The sequence below is a fragment of the Watersipora subatra genome, chromosome 8 (genome assembly GCF_963576615.1).
Source record: "Watersipora subatra chromosome 8, tzWatSuba1.1, whole genome shotgun sequence".
Classification (NCBI taxonomy): Eukaryota; Metazoa; Bryozoa; class Gymnolaemata; order Cheilostomatida; family Watersiporidae; genus Watersipora; species Watersipora subatra.
Window position 1 is genome coordinate 22,711,503 of NC_088715.1, and position 13,720 is coordinate 22,725,222.

Genomic DNA, 13,720 nt, shown 5'->3' on the forward strand with positions numbered 1-13,720 from the left:
CAGACTCAGACTTAGACTTAGACTTAGACTTAGACTTAGACTTAGACTCAGACTTAGACTCAGACTCAGACTCAGACTCAGACTCAGACTTAGACTTAGACTCAGACTTAGACTTAGACTTAGACTTAGACTTAGACTCAGACTCAGACTCAGACTCAGACTCAGACTCAGACTCAGACTCAGACTCAGACTTAGACTCAGACTCAGACTCAGACTTAGACTCAGACTCAGACTTAGACTTAGACTTAGACTTAGACTTAGACTTAGACTCAGACTCAGACTTAGACTTAGACTTAGACTTAGACTTAGACTTAGACTCAGACTTAGACTCAGACTCAGACTCAGACTCAGACTCAGACTCAGACTTAGACTTAGACTCAGACTTAGACTTAGACTTAGACTTAGACTCAGACTCAGACTCAGACTCAGACTCAGACTCAGACTCAGACTCAGACTCAGACTCAGACTCAGACTCAGACTCAGACTCAGACTCAGACTCAGACTCAGACTCAGACTCAGACTCAGACTCAGACTCAGACTCAGACTCAGACTCAGACTCAGACTTAGACTCAGACTCAGACTCAGACTTAGACTTAGACTCAGACTCAGACTCAGACTTAGACTTAGACTTAGACTTAGACTCAGACTTAGACTTAGACTTAGACTCAGACTCAGACTCAGACTCAGACTCAGACTCAGACTTAGACTTAGACTCAGACTCAGACTTAGACTCAGACTTAGACTCAGACTTAGACTTAGACTTAGACTTAGACTTAGACTTAGACTTAGACTTAGACTTAGACTTAGACTCAGACTCAGACTCAGACTCAGACTCAGACTCAGACTTAGACTCAGACTCAGACTCAGACTCAGACTCAGACTCAGACTCAGACTTAGACTTAGACTTAGACTCAGACTTAGACTTAGACTTAGACTTAGACTCAGACTTAGACTTAGACTTAGACTTAGACTCAGACTTAGACTTAGACTTAGACTCAGACTCAGACTCAGACTTAGACTCAGACTCAGACTCAGACTCAGACTTAGACTCAGACTCAGACTCAGACTCAGACTCAGACTCAGACTCAGACTCAGACTCAGACTCAGACTCAGACTCAGACTCAGACTCAGACTCAGACTCAGACTCAGACTCAGACTCAGACTCAGACTCAGACTCAGACTCAGACTCAGACTCAGACTCAGACTCAGACTCAGACTCAGACTCAGACTCAGACTCAGACTCAGACTCAGACTTAGACTCAGACTCAGACTCAGACTTAGACTCAGACTTAGACTCAGACTCAGACTCAGACTCAGACTCAGACTCAGACTCAGACTCAGACTCAGACTCAGACTCAGACTCAGACTCAGACTCAGACTCAGACTCAGACTTAGACTCAGACTCAGACTCAGACTCAGACTCAGACTCAGACTCAGACTCAGACTCAGACTTAGACTCAGACTCAGACTTAGACTCAGACTTAGACTCAGACTCAGACTCAGACTCAGACTCAGACTCAGACTCAGACTCAGACTCAGACTCAGACTCAGACTCAGACTCAGACTCAGACTCAGACTCAGACTCAGACTCAGACTCAGACTCAGACTCAGACTCAGACTCAGACTCAGACTCAGACTTAGACTCAGACTCAGACTCAGACTCAGACTCAGACTCAGACTCAGACTCAGACTCAGACTCAGACTCAGACTCAGACTCAGACTCAGACTCAGACTCAGACTTAGACTCAGACTCAGACTCAGACTCAGACTCAGACTCAGACTCAGACTCAGACTCAGACTCAGACTCAGACTCAGACTCAGACTCAGACTCAGACTCAGACTCAGACTCAGACTCAGACTCAGACTCAGACTCAGACTCAGACTAAGACTCAGACTAAGACTTAGACTTAGACTTAGACTTAGACTCAGACTCAGACTCAGACTCAGACTTAGACTCAGACTCAGACTCAGACTTAGACTCAGACTCAGACTCAGACTCAGACTCAGACTCAGACTCAGACTCAGACTCAGACTCAGACTCAGACTCAGACTCAGACTCAGACTCAGACTCAGACTCAGACTCAGACTCAGACTCAGACTCAGACTCAGACTCAGACTCAGACTCAGACTCAGACTTAGACTCAGACTTAGACTCAGACTCAGACTTAGACTCAGACTTAGACTCAGACTCAGACTTAGACTCAGACTCAGACTCAGACTCAGACTCAGACTCAGACTCAGACTCAGACTCAGACTCAGACTCAGACTCAGACTCAGACTCAGACTCAGACTCAGACTCAGACTCAGACTCAGACTCAGACTCAGACTCAGACTCAGACTCAGACTCAGACTCAGACTCAGACTCAGACTCAGACTCAGACTCAGACTCAGACTCAGACTCAGACTCAGACTCAGACTCAGACTCAGACTCAGACTCAGACTCAGACTCAGACTCAGACTCAGACTCAGACTCAGACTCAGACTCAGACTCAGACTTAGACTTAGACTTAGACTCAGACTCAGACTCAGACTTAGACTCAGACTCAGACTCAGACTTAGACTCAGACTCAGACTTAGACTCAGACTCAGACTCAGACTTAGACTCAGACTCAGACTCAGACTCAGACTCAGACTCAGACTCAGACTCAGACTCAGACTCAGACTCAGACTCAGACTCAGACTCAGACTCAGACTCAGACTCAGACTCAGACTCAGACTCAGACTCAGACTCAGACTTAGACTTAGACTCAGACTCAGACTTAGACTCAGACTTAGACTCAGACTCAGACTTAGACTCAGACTCAGACTCAGACTCAGACTCAGACTAAGACTCAGACTTAGACTTAGACTTAGACTTAGACTTAGACTCAGACTCAGACTCAGACTCAGACTCAGACTCAGACTCAGACTCAGACTCAGACTCAGACTCAGACTCAGACTCAGACTCAGACTCAGACTCAGACTAAGACTCAGACTAAGACTTAGACTTAGACTTAGACTTAGACTTAGACTTAGACTTAGACTTAGACTTAGACTTAGACTTAGACTCAGACTAAGACTCAGACCCAGACTAAGACCCAGACTCAGACTAAGACCCAGACTCAGACTCAGACTTAGACTTAGACTTAGACTTAGACTTAGACTCAGACTTAGACTCAGACTTAGACTCAGACTCAGACTCAGACTCAGACTTAGACTTAGACTCAGACTTAGACTTAGACTCAGACTTAGACTTAGACTCAGACTTAGACTCAGACTCAGACTTAGACTTAGACTCAGACTCAGACTTAGACTCAGACTCAGACTAAGACTCAGACTCAGACTAAGACTCAGACTCAGACTTAGACTTAGACTTAGACTTAGACTTAGACTTAGACTTAGACTCAGACTAAGACTCAGACTCAGACTCAGACTCAGACTCAGACTCAGACTTAGACTCAGACTTAGACTTAGACTTAGACTTAGACTCAGACTTAGACTTAGACTTAGACTTAGACTTAGACTTAGACTTAGACTTAGACTTAGACTTAGACTCAGACTTAGACTCAGACTTAGACTCAGACTCAGACTCAGACTCAGACTCAGACTCAGACTCAGACTCAGACTCAGACTCAGACTCAGACTTAGACTTAGATTCAGACTTAGACTTAGACTCAGACTTAGACTTAGACTTAGACTCAGACTTAGACTTAGACTCAGACTTAGACTCAGACTCAGACTAAGACTCAGACTTAGACTTAGACTTAGACTTAGACTTAGACTTAGACTTAGACTTAGACTTAGACTTAGACTCAGACTCAGACTTAGACTCAGACTTAGACTCAGACTTAGACTCAGACTTAGACTCAGACTTAGACTCAGACTTAGACTTAGACTCAGACTAAGACTCAGACCCAGACTAAGACCCAGACTCAGACTCAGACTTAGACTTAGACTTAGACTTAGACTCAGACTTAGACTTAGACTCAGACTTAGACTCAGACTTAGACTCAGACTTAGACTCAGACTTAGACTCAGACTTAGACTCAGACTTAGACTTAGACTCAGACTCAGACTCAGACTCAGACTCAGACTCAGACTCAGACTTAGACTTAGACTTAGACTTAGACTTAGACTCAGACTAAGACTCAGACTCAGACTTAGACTTAGACTTAGACTCAGACTTAGACTTAGACTTAGACTCAGTCTCAGACTCAGACTCAGACTTAGACTCAGACTTAGACTCAGACTTAGACTCAGACTCAGACTTAGACTTAGACTTAGACTTAGACTTAGACTTAGACTCAGACTCAGACTCAGACTCAGACTCAGACTTAGACTTAGACTTAGACTTAGACTCAGACTTACACTCAGACTCAGACTCAGACTCAGACTTAGACTCAGACTCAGACTAAGACTCAGACTTAGACTCAGACTCAGACTCAGACTTAGACTCAGACTCAGACTCAGACTTAGACTTAGACTTAGACTTAGACTCAGACTTAGACTTAGACTTAGACTTAGACTTAGACTCAGACTTAGACTTAGACTCAGACTCAGACTCAGACTCAGACTTAGACTCAGACTTAGACTCAGACTCAGACTCAGACTCAGACTTAGACTCAGACTTAGACTTAGACTCAGACTAAGACTCAGACCCAGACTTAGACTTAGACTTAGACTTAGACTCAGACTCAGACTCAGACTCAGACTCAGACTTAGACTTAGACTTAGACTTAGACTCAGACTCAGACTAAGACTCAGACCCAGACTCAGACTTAGACTTAGACTTAGACTCAGACTCTGACTTAGACTTAGACTCAGACTTAGACTCAGACTTAGACTTAGACTTAGACTCAGACTTAGACTCAGACTTAGACTCAGACTTAGACTCAGACTTAGACTCAGACTCAGACTTAGACTCAGACTTAGACTTAGACTCAGACTTAGACTTAGACTCAGACTTAGACTCAGACTTAGACTCAGACTCAGACTCAGACTAAGACTCAGACTAAGACTCAGACTTAGACTTAGACTTAGACTTAGACTTAGACTTAGACTTAGACTTAGACTTAGACTTAGACTCAGACTCAGACTCAGACTCAGACTTAGACTCAGACTTAGACTCAGACTTAGACTTAGACTCAGACTCAGACTCAGACTCAGACTCAGACTTAGACTCAGACTTAGACTCAGACTCAGACTCAGACTTAGACTTAGACTTAGACTTAGACTTAGACTTAGACTTAGACTTAGACTCAGACTAGGACTCAGACTCAGACTTAGACTCAGACTTAGACTTAGACTTAGACTTAGACTCAGACTTAGACTCAGACTCAGACTCAGACTTAGACTCAGACTTAGACTTAGACTAAGACTTAGACTTAGACTCAGACTCAGACTCAGACTTAGACTTAGACTTAGACTCAGACTTAGACTTAGACCTAGACCTAGATTTAGACTTAGACTCAGACTTAGACTCAGACTTAGACTTAGACCTAGACTCAGACTTAGACTCAGACTTAGACTCAGACTCAGACTCAGACTTAGACTTAGACTTAGACTCAGACTTAGACTCAGACTTAGACTCAGACTTAGACTCAGACTTAGACTCAGACTCAGACTTAGACTCAGACTTAGACTTAGACTCAGACTTAGACTTAGACTCAGACTTAGACTCAGACTTAGACTCAGACTCAGACTCAGACTAAGACTCAGACTAAGACTCAGACTTAGACTTAGACTTAGACTTAGACTTAGACTTAGACTTAGACTTAGACTTAGACTTAGACTCAGACTCAGACTCAGACTCAGACTTAGACTCAGACTTAGACTCAGACTTAGACTTAGACTCAGACTCAGACTCAGACTCAGACTCAGACTTAGACTCAGACTTAGACTCAGACTCAGACTCAGACTTAGACTTAGACTTAGACTTAGACTTAGACTTAGACTTAGACTTAGACTCAGACTAGGACTCAGACTCAGACTTAGACTCAGACTTAGACTTAGACTTAGACTTAGACTCAGACTTAGACTCAGACTCAGACTCAGACTTAGACTCAGACTTAGACTTAGACTAAGACTTAGACTTAGACTCAGACTCAGACTCAGACTTAGACTTAGACTTAGACTCAGACTTAGACTTAGACCTAGACCTAGATTTAGACTTAGACTCAGACTTAGACTCAGACTTAGACTTAGACCTAGACTCAGACTTAGACTCAGACTTAGACTCAGACTCAGACTCAGACTTAGACTTAGACTTAGACTCAGACTTAGACTTAGACTCAGACTTAGACTTAGACTTAGACTTAGACTCAGACTCAGACTCAGACTCAGACTCAGACTCAGACTCAGACTCAGACTTAGACTCAGACTTAGACTCAGACTCAGACTCAGACTTAGACTTAGACTTAGACTTAGACTCAGACTTAGACTTAGACTCAGACTAGGACTCAGACTCAGACTTAGACTCAGACTTAGACTTAGACTTAGACTTAGACTCAGACTTAGACTCAGACTCAGACTCAGACTCAGACTTAGACTTAGACTTAGACTTAGACTTAGACTCAGACTCAGACTCAGACTTAGACTTAGACTTAGACTCAGACTCAGACTCAGACTTAGACTTAGACTTAGACTTAGACTTAGACTTAGACTTAGACCTAGACCTAGATTTAGACTTAGACTCAGACTTAGACTCAGACTTAGACTCAGACTTAGACTCAGACTTAGACTCAGACTTAGACTCAGACTCAGACTTAGACTTAGACTTAGACTTAGACTTAGACTCAGACTCAGACTCAGACTTAGACTTAGACTCAGACTCAGACTCAGACTCAGACTTAGACTTAGACTTAGACTTAGACTTAGACTTAGACCTAGACCTAGATTTAGACTCAGACTTAGACTCAGACTTAGACTCAGACTTAGACTCAGACTTAGACTCAGACTTAGACTCAGACTCAGACTCAGACTTAGACTTAGACTTAGACTCAGACTTAGACTTAGACTCAGACTTAGACTTAGACTTAGACTCAGACTTAGACTCAGACTCAGACTCAGACTCAGACTCAGACTTAGACTTAGACTTAGACTCAGACTAAGACTCAGACTCAGACTCAGACTCAGACTTAGACTTAGACTTAGACTTAGACTTAGACTCAGACTCAGACTCAGACTCAGACTTAGACTTAGACTTAGACTCAGACTCAGACTTAGACTTAGACTCAGACTCAGACTCAGACTTAGACTTAGACTTAGACTTAGACTCAGACTCAGACTTAGACTCAGACTCAGACTCAGACTCAGACTTAGACTCAGACTTAGACTTAGACTCAGACTTAGACTTAGACTCAGACTCAGACTCAGACTTAGACTCAGACTCAGACTCAGACTCAGACTCAGACTCAGACTCAGACTCAGACTCAGACTTAGACTTAGACTCAGACTCAGACTCAGACTCAGACTTAGACTTAGACTTAGACTTAGACTCAGACTCAGACTCAGACTCAGACTCAGACTTAGACTTAGACTTAGACTTAGACTTAGACTTAGACTTAGACTTAGACTTAGACTTAGACTTAGACTCAGACTCAGACTCAGACTCAGACTCAGACTCAGACTCAGACTCAGACTCAGACTTAGACTCAGACTCAGACTCAGACTCAGACTCAGACTCAGACTCAGACTTAGACTTAGACTTAGACTTAGACTTAGACTCAGACTCAGACTTAGACTTAGACTTAGACTTAGACTTAGACTCAGACTCAGACTTAGACTTAGACTTAGACTTAGACTCAGACTTAGACTCAGACTCAGACTCAGACTTAGACTTAGACTCAGACTTAGACTTAGTCTCAGACTTAGACTTAGACTCAGACTCAGACTCAGACTCAGACTCAGACTTAGACTTAGACTCAGACTCAGACTCAGACTCAGACTCAGACTCAGACTCAGACTCAGACTCAAACTTAGACTTAGACTCAGACTCAGACTCAGACTCAGACTCAGACTTAGACTTAGACTTAGACTCAGACTCAGACTCAGACTCAGACTTAGACTTAGACTTAGACTTAGACTTAGACTTAGACTTAGACTTAGACTTAGACTTAGACTTAGACTTAGACTTAGACTCAGACTCAGACTCAGACTCAGACTCAGACTTAGACTCAGACTTAGACTCAGACTCAGACTCAGACTTAGACTTAGACTTAGACTTAGACTTAGACTTAGACTCAGACTCAGACTCAGACTTAGACTTAGACTTAGACTTAGACTTTGACTTAGACTTAGACTTAGACTTAGACTTAGACTTAGACTTAGACTCAGACTCAGACTCAGACTCAGACTTAGACTCAGACTTAGACTCAGACTTAGACTCAGACTCAGACTTAGACTTAGACTTAGACTTAGACTTAGACTCAGACTCAGACTCAGACTTAGACTCAGACTCAGACTCAGACTCAGACTCAGACTTAGACTTAGACTTAGACTTAGACTTAGACCTAGACCTAGACCTAGATTTAGACTTAGACTCAGACTTAGACTCAGACTCAGACTCAGACTCAGACTCAGACTCAGACTCAGACTTAGACTCAGACTCAGACTCAGACTCAGACTCAGACTCAGACTCAGACTCAGACTCAGACTCAGACTCAGACTCAGACTCAGACTCAGACTCAGACTCAGACTCAGACTTAGACTCAGACTTAGACTCAGACTCAGACTCAGACTCAGACTCAGACTCAGACTCAGACTCAGACTCAGACTCAGACTCAGACTTAGACTTAGACTTAGACTCAGACTTAGACTTAGACTCAGACTCAGACTCAGACTCAGACTCAGACTCAGACTCAGACTCAGACTCAGACTCAGACTCAGACTCAGACTCAGACTCAGACTCAGACTCAGACTCAGACTCAGACTCAGACTCAGACTCAGACTCAGACTCAGACTTAGACTTAGACTCAGACTCAGACTCAGACTCAGACTCAGACTCAGACTCAGACTTAGACTCAGACTCAGACTCAGACTCAGACTCAGACTTAGACTTAGACTTAGACTTAGACTCAGACTCAGACTCAGACTCAGACTTAGACTTAGACTTAGACTTAGACTTAGACTTAGACTTAGACTTAGACTTAGACTTAGACTTAGACTTAGACTTAGACTTAGACTTAGACTTAGACTCAGACTCAGACTCAGACTCAGACTCAGACTCAGACTCAGACTCAGACTCAGACTCAGACTCAGACTCAGACTCAGACTCAGACTCAGACTCAGACTCAGACTCAGACTCAGACTCAGACTCAGACTCAGACTCAGACTCAGACTCAGACTCAGACTCAGACTCAGACTCAGACTCAGACTCAGACTCAGACTCAGACTCAGACTCAGACTCAGACTCAGACTCAGACTCAGACTCAGACTCAGACTCAGACTCAGACTCAGACTCAGACTCAGACTCAGACTCAGACTCAGACTCAGACTCAGACTCAGACTCAGAATTAGACTTAGACTTAGACTTAGACTTAGACTCAGACTCAGACTCAGACTCAGACTCAGACTTAGACTTAGACTTAGACTTAGACTCAGACTCAGACTCAGACTCAGACTCAGACTCAGACTCAGACTCAGACTCAGACTCAGACTCAGACTCAGACTCAGACTCAGACTCAGACTCAGACTCAGACTCAGACTCAGACTCAGACTCAGACTTAGACTCAGACTCAGACTCAGACTCAGACTCAGACTCAGACTCAGACTCAGACTTAGACTTAGACTTAGACTTAGACTCAGACTTAGACTTAGACTTAGACTCAGACTCAGACTCAGACTCAGACTCAGACTCAGACTCAGACTCAGACTCAGACTCAGACTCAGACTCAGACTCAGACTCAGACTCAGACTCAGACTCAGACTCAGACTCAGACTCAGACTCAGACTCAGACTCAGACTCAGACTCAGACTCAGACTCAGACTCAGACTCAGACTCAGACTTAGACTTAGACTTAGACTTAGACTTAGACTCAGACTTAGACTCAGACTCAGACTCAGACTCAGACTCAGACTCAGACTCAGACTTAGACTTAGACTTAGACTTAGACTTAGACTTAGACTTAGACTTAGACTTAGACTTAGACTCAGACTCAGACTCAGACTCAGACTTAGACTCAGACTTAGACTTAGACTTAGACTTAGACTTAGACTTAGACTTAGACTCAGACTCAGACTCAGACTCAGACTCAGACTCAGACTTAGACTTAGACTTAGACTCAGACTCAGACTCAGACTCAGACTCAGACTCAGACTCAGACTCAGACTCAGACTTAGACTTAGACTTAGACTTAGACTTAGACTTAGACTTAGACTTAGACTTAGACTTAGACTCAGACTTAGACTTAGACTTAGACTTAGACTTAGACTTAGACTCAGACTCAGACTCAGACTCAGACTCAGACTCAGACTCAGACTTAGACTTAGACTCAGACTCAGACTCAGACTCAGACTCAGACTTAGACTTAGACTTAGACTTAGACTTAGACTTAGACTTAGACTTAGACTCAGACTTAGACTCAGACTCAGACTCAGACTCAGACTCAGACTCAGACTCAGACTCAGACTCAGACTCAGACTTAGACTTAGACTCAGACTCAGACTCAGACTTAGACTTAGACTTAGACTTAGACTTAGACTTAGACTTAGACTTAGACTTAGACTCAGACTCAGACTCAGACTCAGACTCAGACTCAGACTCAGACTCAGACTCAGACTCAGACTCAGACTCAGACTCAGACTTAGACTCAGACTTAGACTTAGACTTAGACTCAGACTCAGACTCAGACTCAGACTCAGACTCAGACTCAGACTCAGACTTAGACTTAGACTCAGACTTAGACTTAGACTTAGACTTAGACTTAGACTCAGACTCAGACTCAGACTTAGACTCAGACTCAGACTCAGACTCAGACTCAGACTCAGACTCAGACTCAGACTCAGACTCAGACTCAGACTCAGACTCAGACTCAGACTTAGACTCAGACTCAGACTCAGACTTAGACTTAGACTTAGACTTAGACTTAGACTTAGACTTAGACTTAGACTTAGACTTAGACTTAGACTCAGACTTAGACTCAGACTCAGACTCAGACTCAGACTCAGACTCAGACTCAGACTCAGACTCAGACTCAGACTCAGACTCAGACTCAGACTTAGACTTAGACTCAGACTTAGACTCAGACTCAGACTCAGACTCAGACTCAGACTCAGACTCAGACTCAGACTCAGACTCAGACTCAGACTCAGACTCAGACTCAGACTCAGACTTAGACTTAGACTTAGACTTAGACTTAGACTCAGACTCAGACTCAGACTCAGACTTAGACTTAGACTTAGACTTAGACTTAGACTTAGACTTAGACTTAGACTTAGACTTAGACTTAGACTTAGACTCAGACTCAGACTCAGACTCAGACTCAGACTCAGACTCAGACTCAGACTCAGACTCAGACTCAGACTCAGACTCAGACTTAGACTTAGACTTAGACTTAGACTTAGACTTAGACTTAGACTTAGACTTAGACTCAGACTTAGACTCAGACTCAGACTCAGACTCAGACTTAGACTTAGACTTAGACTCAGACTCAGACTCAGACTTAGACTCAGACTCAGACTCAGACTCAGACTCAGACTCAGACTCAGACTCAGACTCAGACTCAGACTCAGACTCAGACTCAGACTTAGACTTAGACTCAGACTCAGACTCAGACTCAGACTTAGACTCAGACTTAGACTTAGACTCAGACTCAGACTCAGACTCAGACTCAGACTTAGACTTAGACTTAGACTTAGACTTAGACTTAGACTTAGACTTAGACTTAGACTTAGACTTAGACTTAGACTTAGACTTAGACTCAGACTCAGACTTAGACTTAGACTTAGACTTAGACTTAGACTCAGACTCAGACTCAGACTCAGACTCAGACTCAGACTCAGACTCAGACTTAGACTCAGACTCAGACTCAGACTTAGACTCAGACTCAGACTTAGACTTAGACTTAGACTTAGACTTAGACTCAGACTCAGACTTAGACTTAGACTTAGACTTAGACTTAGACTTAGACTCAGACTTAGACTCAGACTCAGACTTAGACTTAGACTCAGACTTAGACTTAGACTCAGACTTAGACTTAGACTTAGACTTAGACTTAGACTCAGACTCAGACTCAGACTCAGACTCAGACTCAGACTCAGACTCAGACTTAGACTCAGACTCAGACTTAGACTTAGACTTAGACTTAGACTTAGACTCAGACTCAGACTTAGACTTAGACTTAGACTTAGACTTAGACTTAGACTTAGACTCAGACTTAGACTCAGACTCAGACTCAGACTTAGACTTAGACTCAGACTTAGACTTAGACTTAGACTTAGACTTAGACTTAGACTTAGACTTAGACTTAGACTCAGACTTAGACTCAGACTCAGACTCAGACTTAGACTTAGACTTAGACTCAGACTCAGACTCAGACTTAGACTCAGACTCAGACTCAGACTCAGACTCAGACTCAGACTCAGACTCAGACTCAGACTTAGACTCAGACTCAGACTTAGACTTAGACTCAGACTTAGACTCAGACTCAGACTTAGACTTAGACTTAGACTTAGACTTAGACTTAGACTTAGACTTAGACTTAGACTTAGACTTAGACTTAGACTTAGACTTAGACTCAGACTCAGACTTAGACTTAGACTTAGACTTAGACTTAGACTCAGACTCAGACTCAGACTCAGACTCAGACTCAGACTCAGACTCAGACTCAGACTCAGACTTAGACTCAGACTCAGACTCAGACTTAGACTCAGACTCAGACTTAGACTTAGACTTAGACTTAGACTTAGACTTAGACTCAGACTCAGACTTAGACTTAGACTTAGACTTAGACTTAGACTTAGACTCAGACTTAGACTCAGACTCAGACTCAGACTCAGACTCAGACTTAGACTTAGACTCAGACTTAGACTTAGACTTAGACTTAGACTTAGACTCAGACTCAGACTCAGACTCAGACTCAGACTCAGACTCAGACTCAGACTCAGACTCAGACTCAGACTCAGACTCAGACTCAGACTCAGACTCAGACTCAGACTCAGACTCAGACTCAGACTCAGACTTAGACTCAGACTCAGACTCAGACTTAGACTTAGACTCAGACTCAGACTCAGACTTAGACTTAGACTTAGACTTAGACTCAGACTTAGACTTAGACTTAGACTCAGACTCAGACTCAGACTCAGACTCAGACTCAGACTCAGACTCAGACTCAGACTCAGACTCAGACTCAGACTCAGACTCAGACTCAGACTCAGACTCAGACTCAGACTCAGACTCAGACTCAGACTCAGACTCAGACTCAGACTCAGACTCAGACTCAGACTCAGACTCAGACTCAGACTCAGACTTAGACTCAGACTCAGACTCAGACTTAGACTCAGACTCAGACTTAGACTTAGACTTAGACTTAGACTTAGACTCAGACTCAGACTTAGACTTAGACTTAGTCTTAGACTTAGACTTAGACTTAGACTCAGACTCAGACTTAGACTCAGACTCAGACTTAGACTCAGACTCAGACTTAGACTTAGACTCAGACTTAGACTTAGTCTCAGACTTAGACTTAGACTCAGACTCAGACTCAGACTCAGACTCAGACTTAGACTTAGACTCAGACTCAGA

At 43.2% G+C, this 13,720-nt stretch overlaps 1 protein-coding gene across 1 annotated transcript in view; it reads right to left on the reverse strand.

Moving 5' to 3' along the window:
• Window positions 1-5,350: 5,350 nt before the first annotated feature.
• LOC137402377 (serine/arginine-rich splicing factor 4-like) overlaps window positions 5,351-13,720 on the reverse strand; it is a 49,101-nt gene continuing 40,731 nt past the window's right edge. Inside the window, exons 2-5 of the mRNA XM_068088878.1 lie at window positions 6,792-6,869; window positions 6,576-6,653; window positions 6,066-6,185; window positions 5,351-5,477 (exon numbers count right to left, since the gene is read on the reverse strand). Of these exons, the coding sequence (XP_067944979.1) occupies window positions 5,351-5,477; window positions 6,066-6,185; window positions 6,576-6,653; window positions 6,792-6,869 (403 nt within the window). The remainder of the gene's footprint in view (window positions 5,478-6,065; window positions 6,186-6,575; window positions 6,654-6,791; window positions 6,870-13,720) is intronic.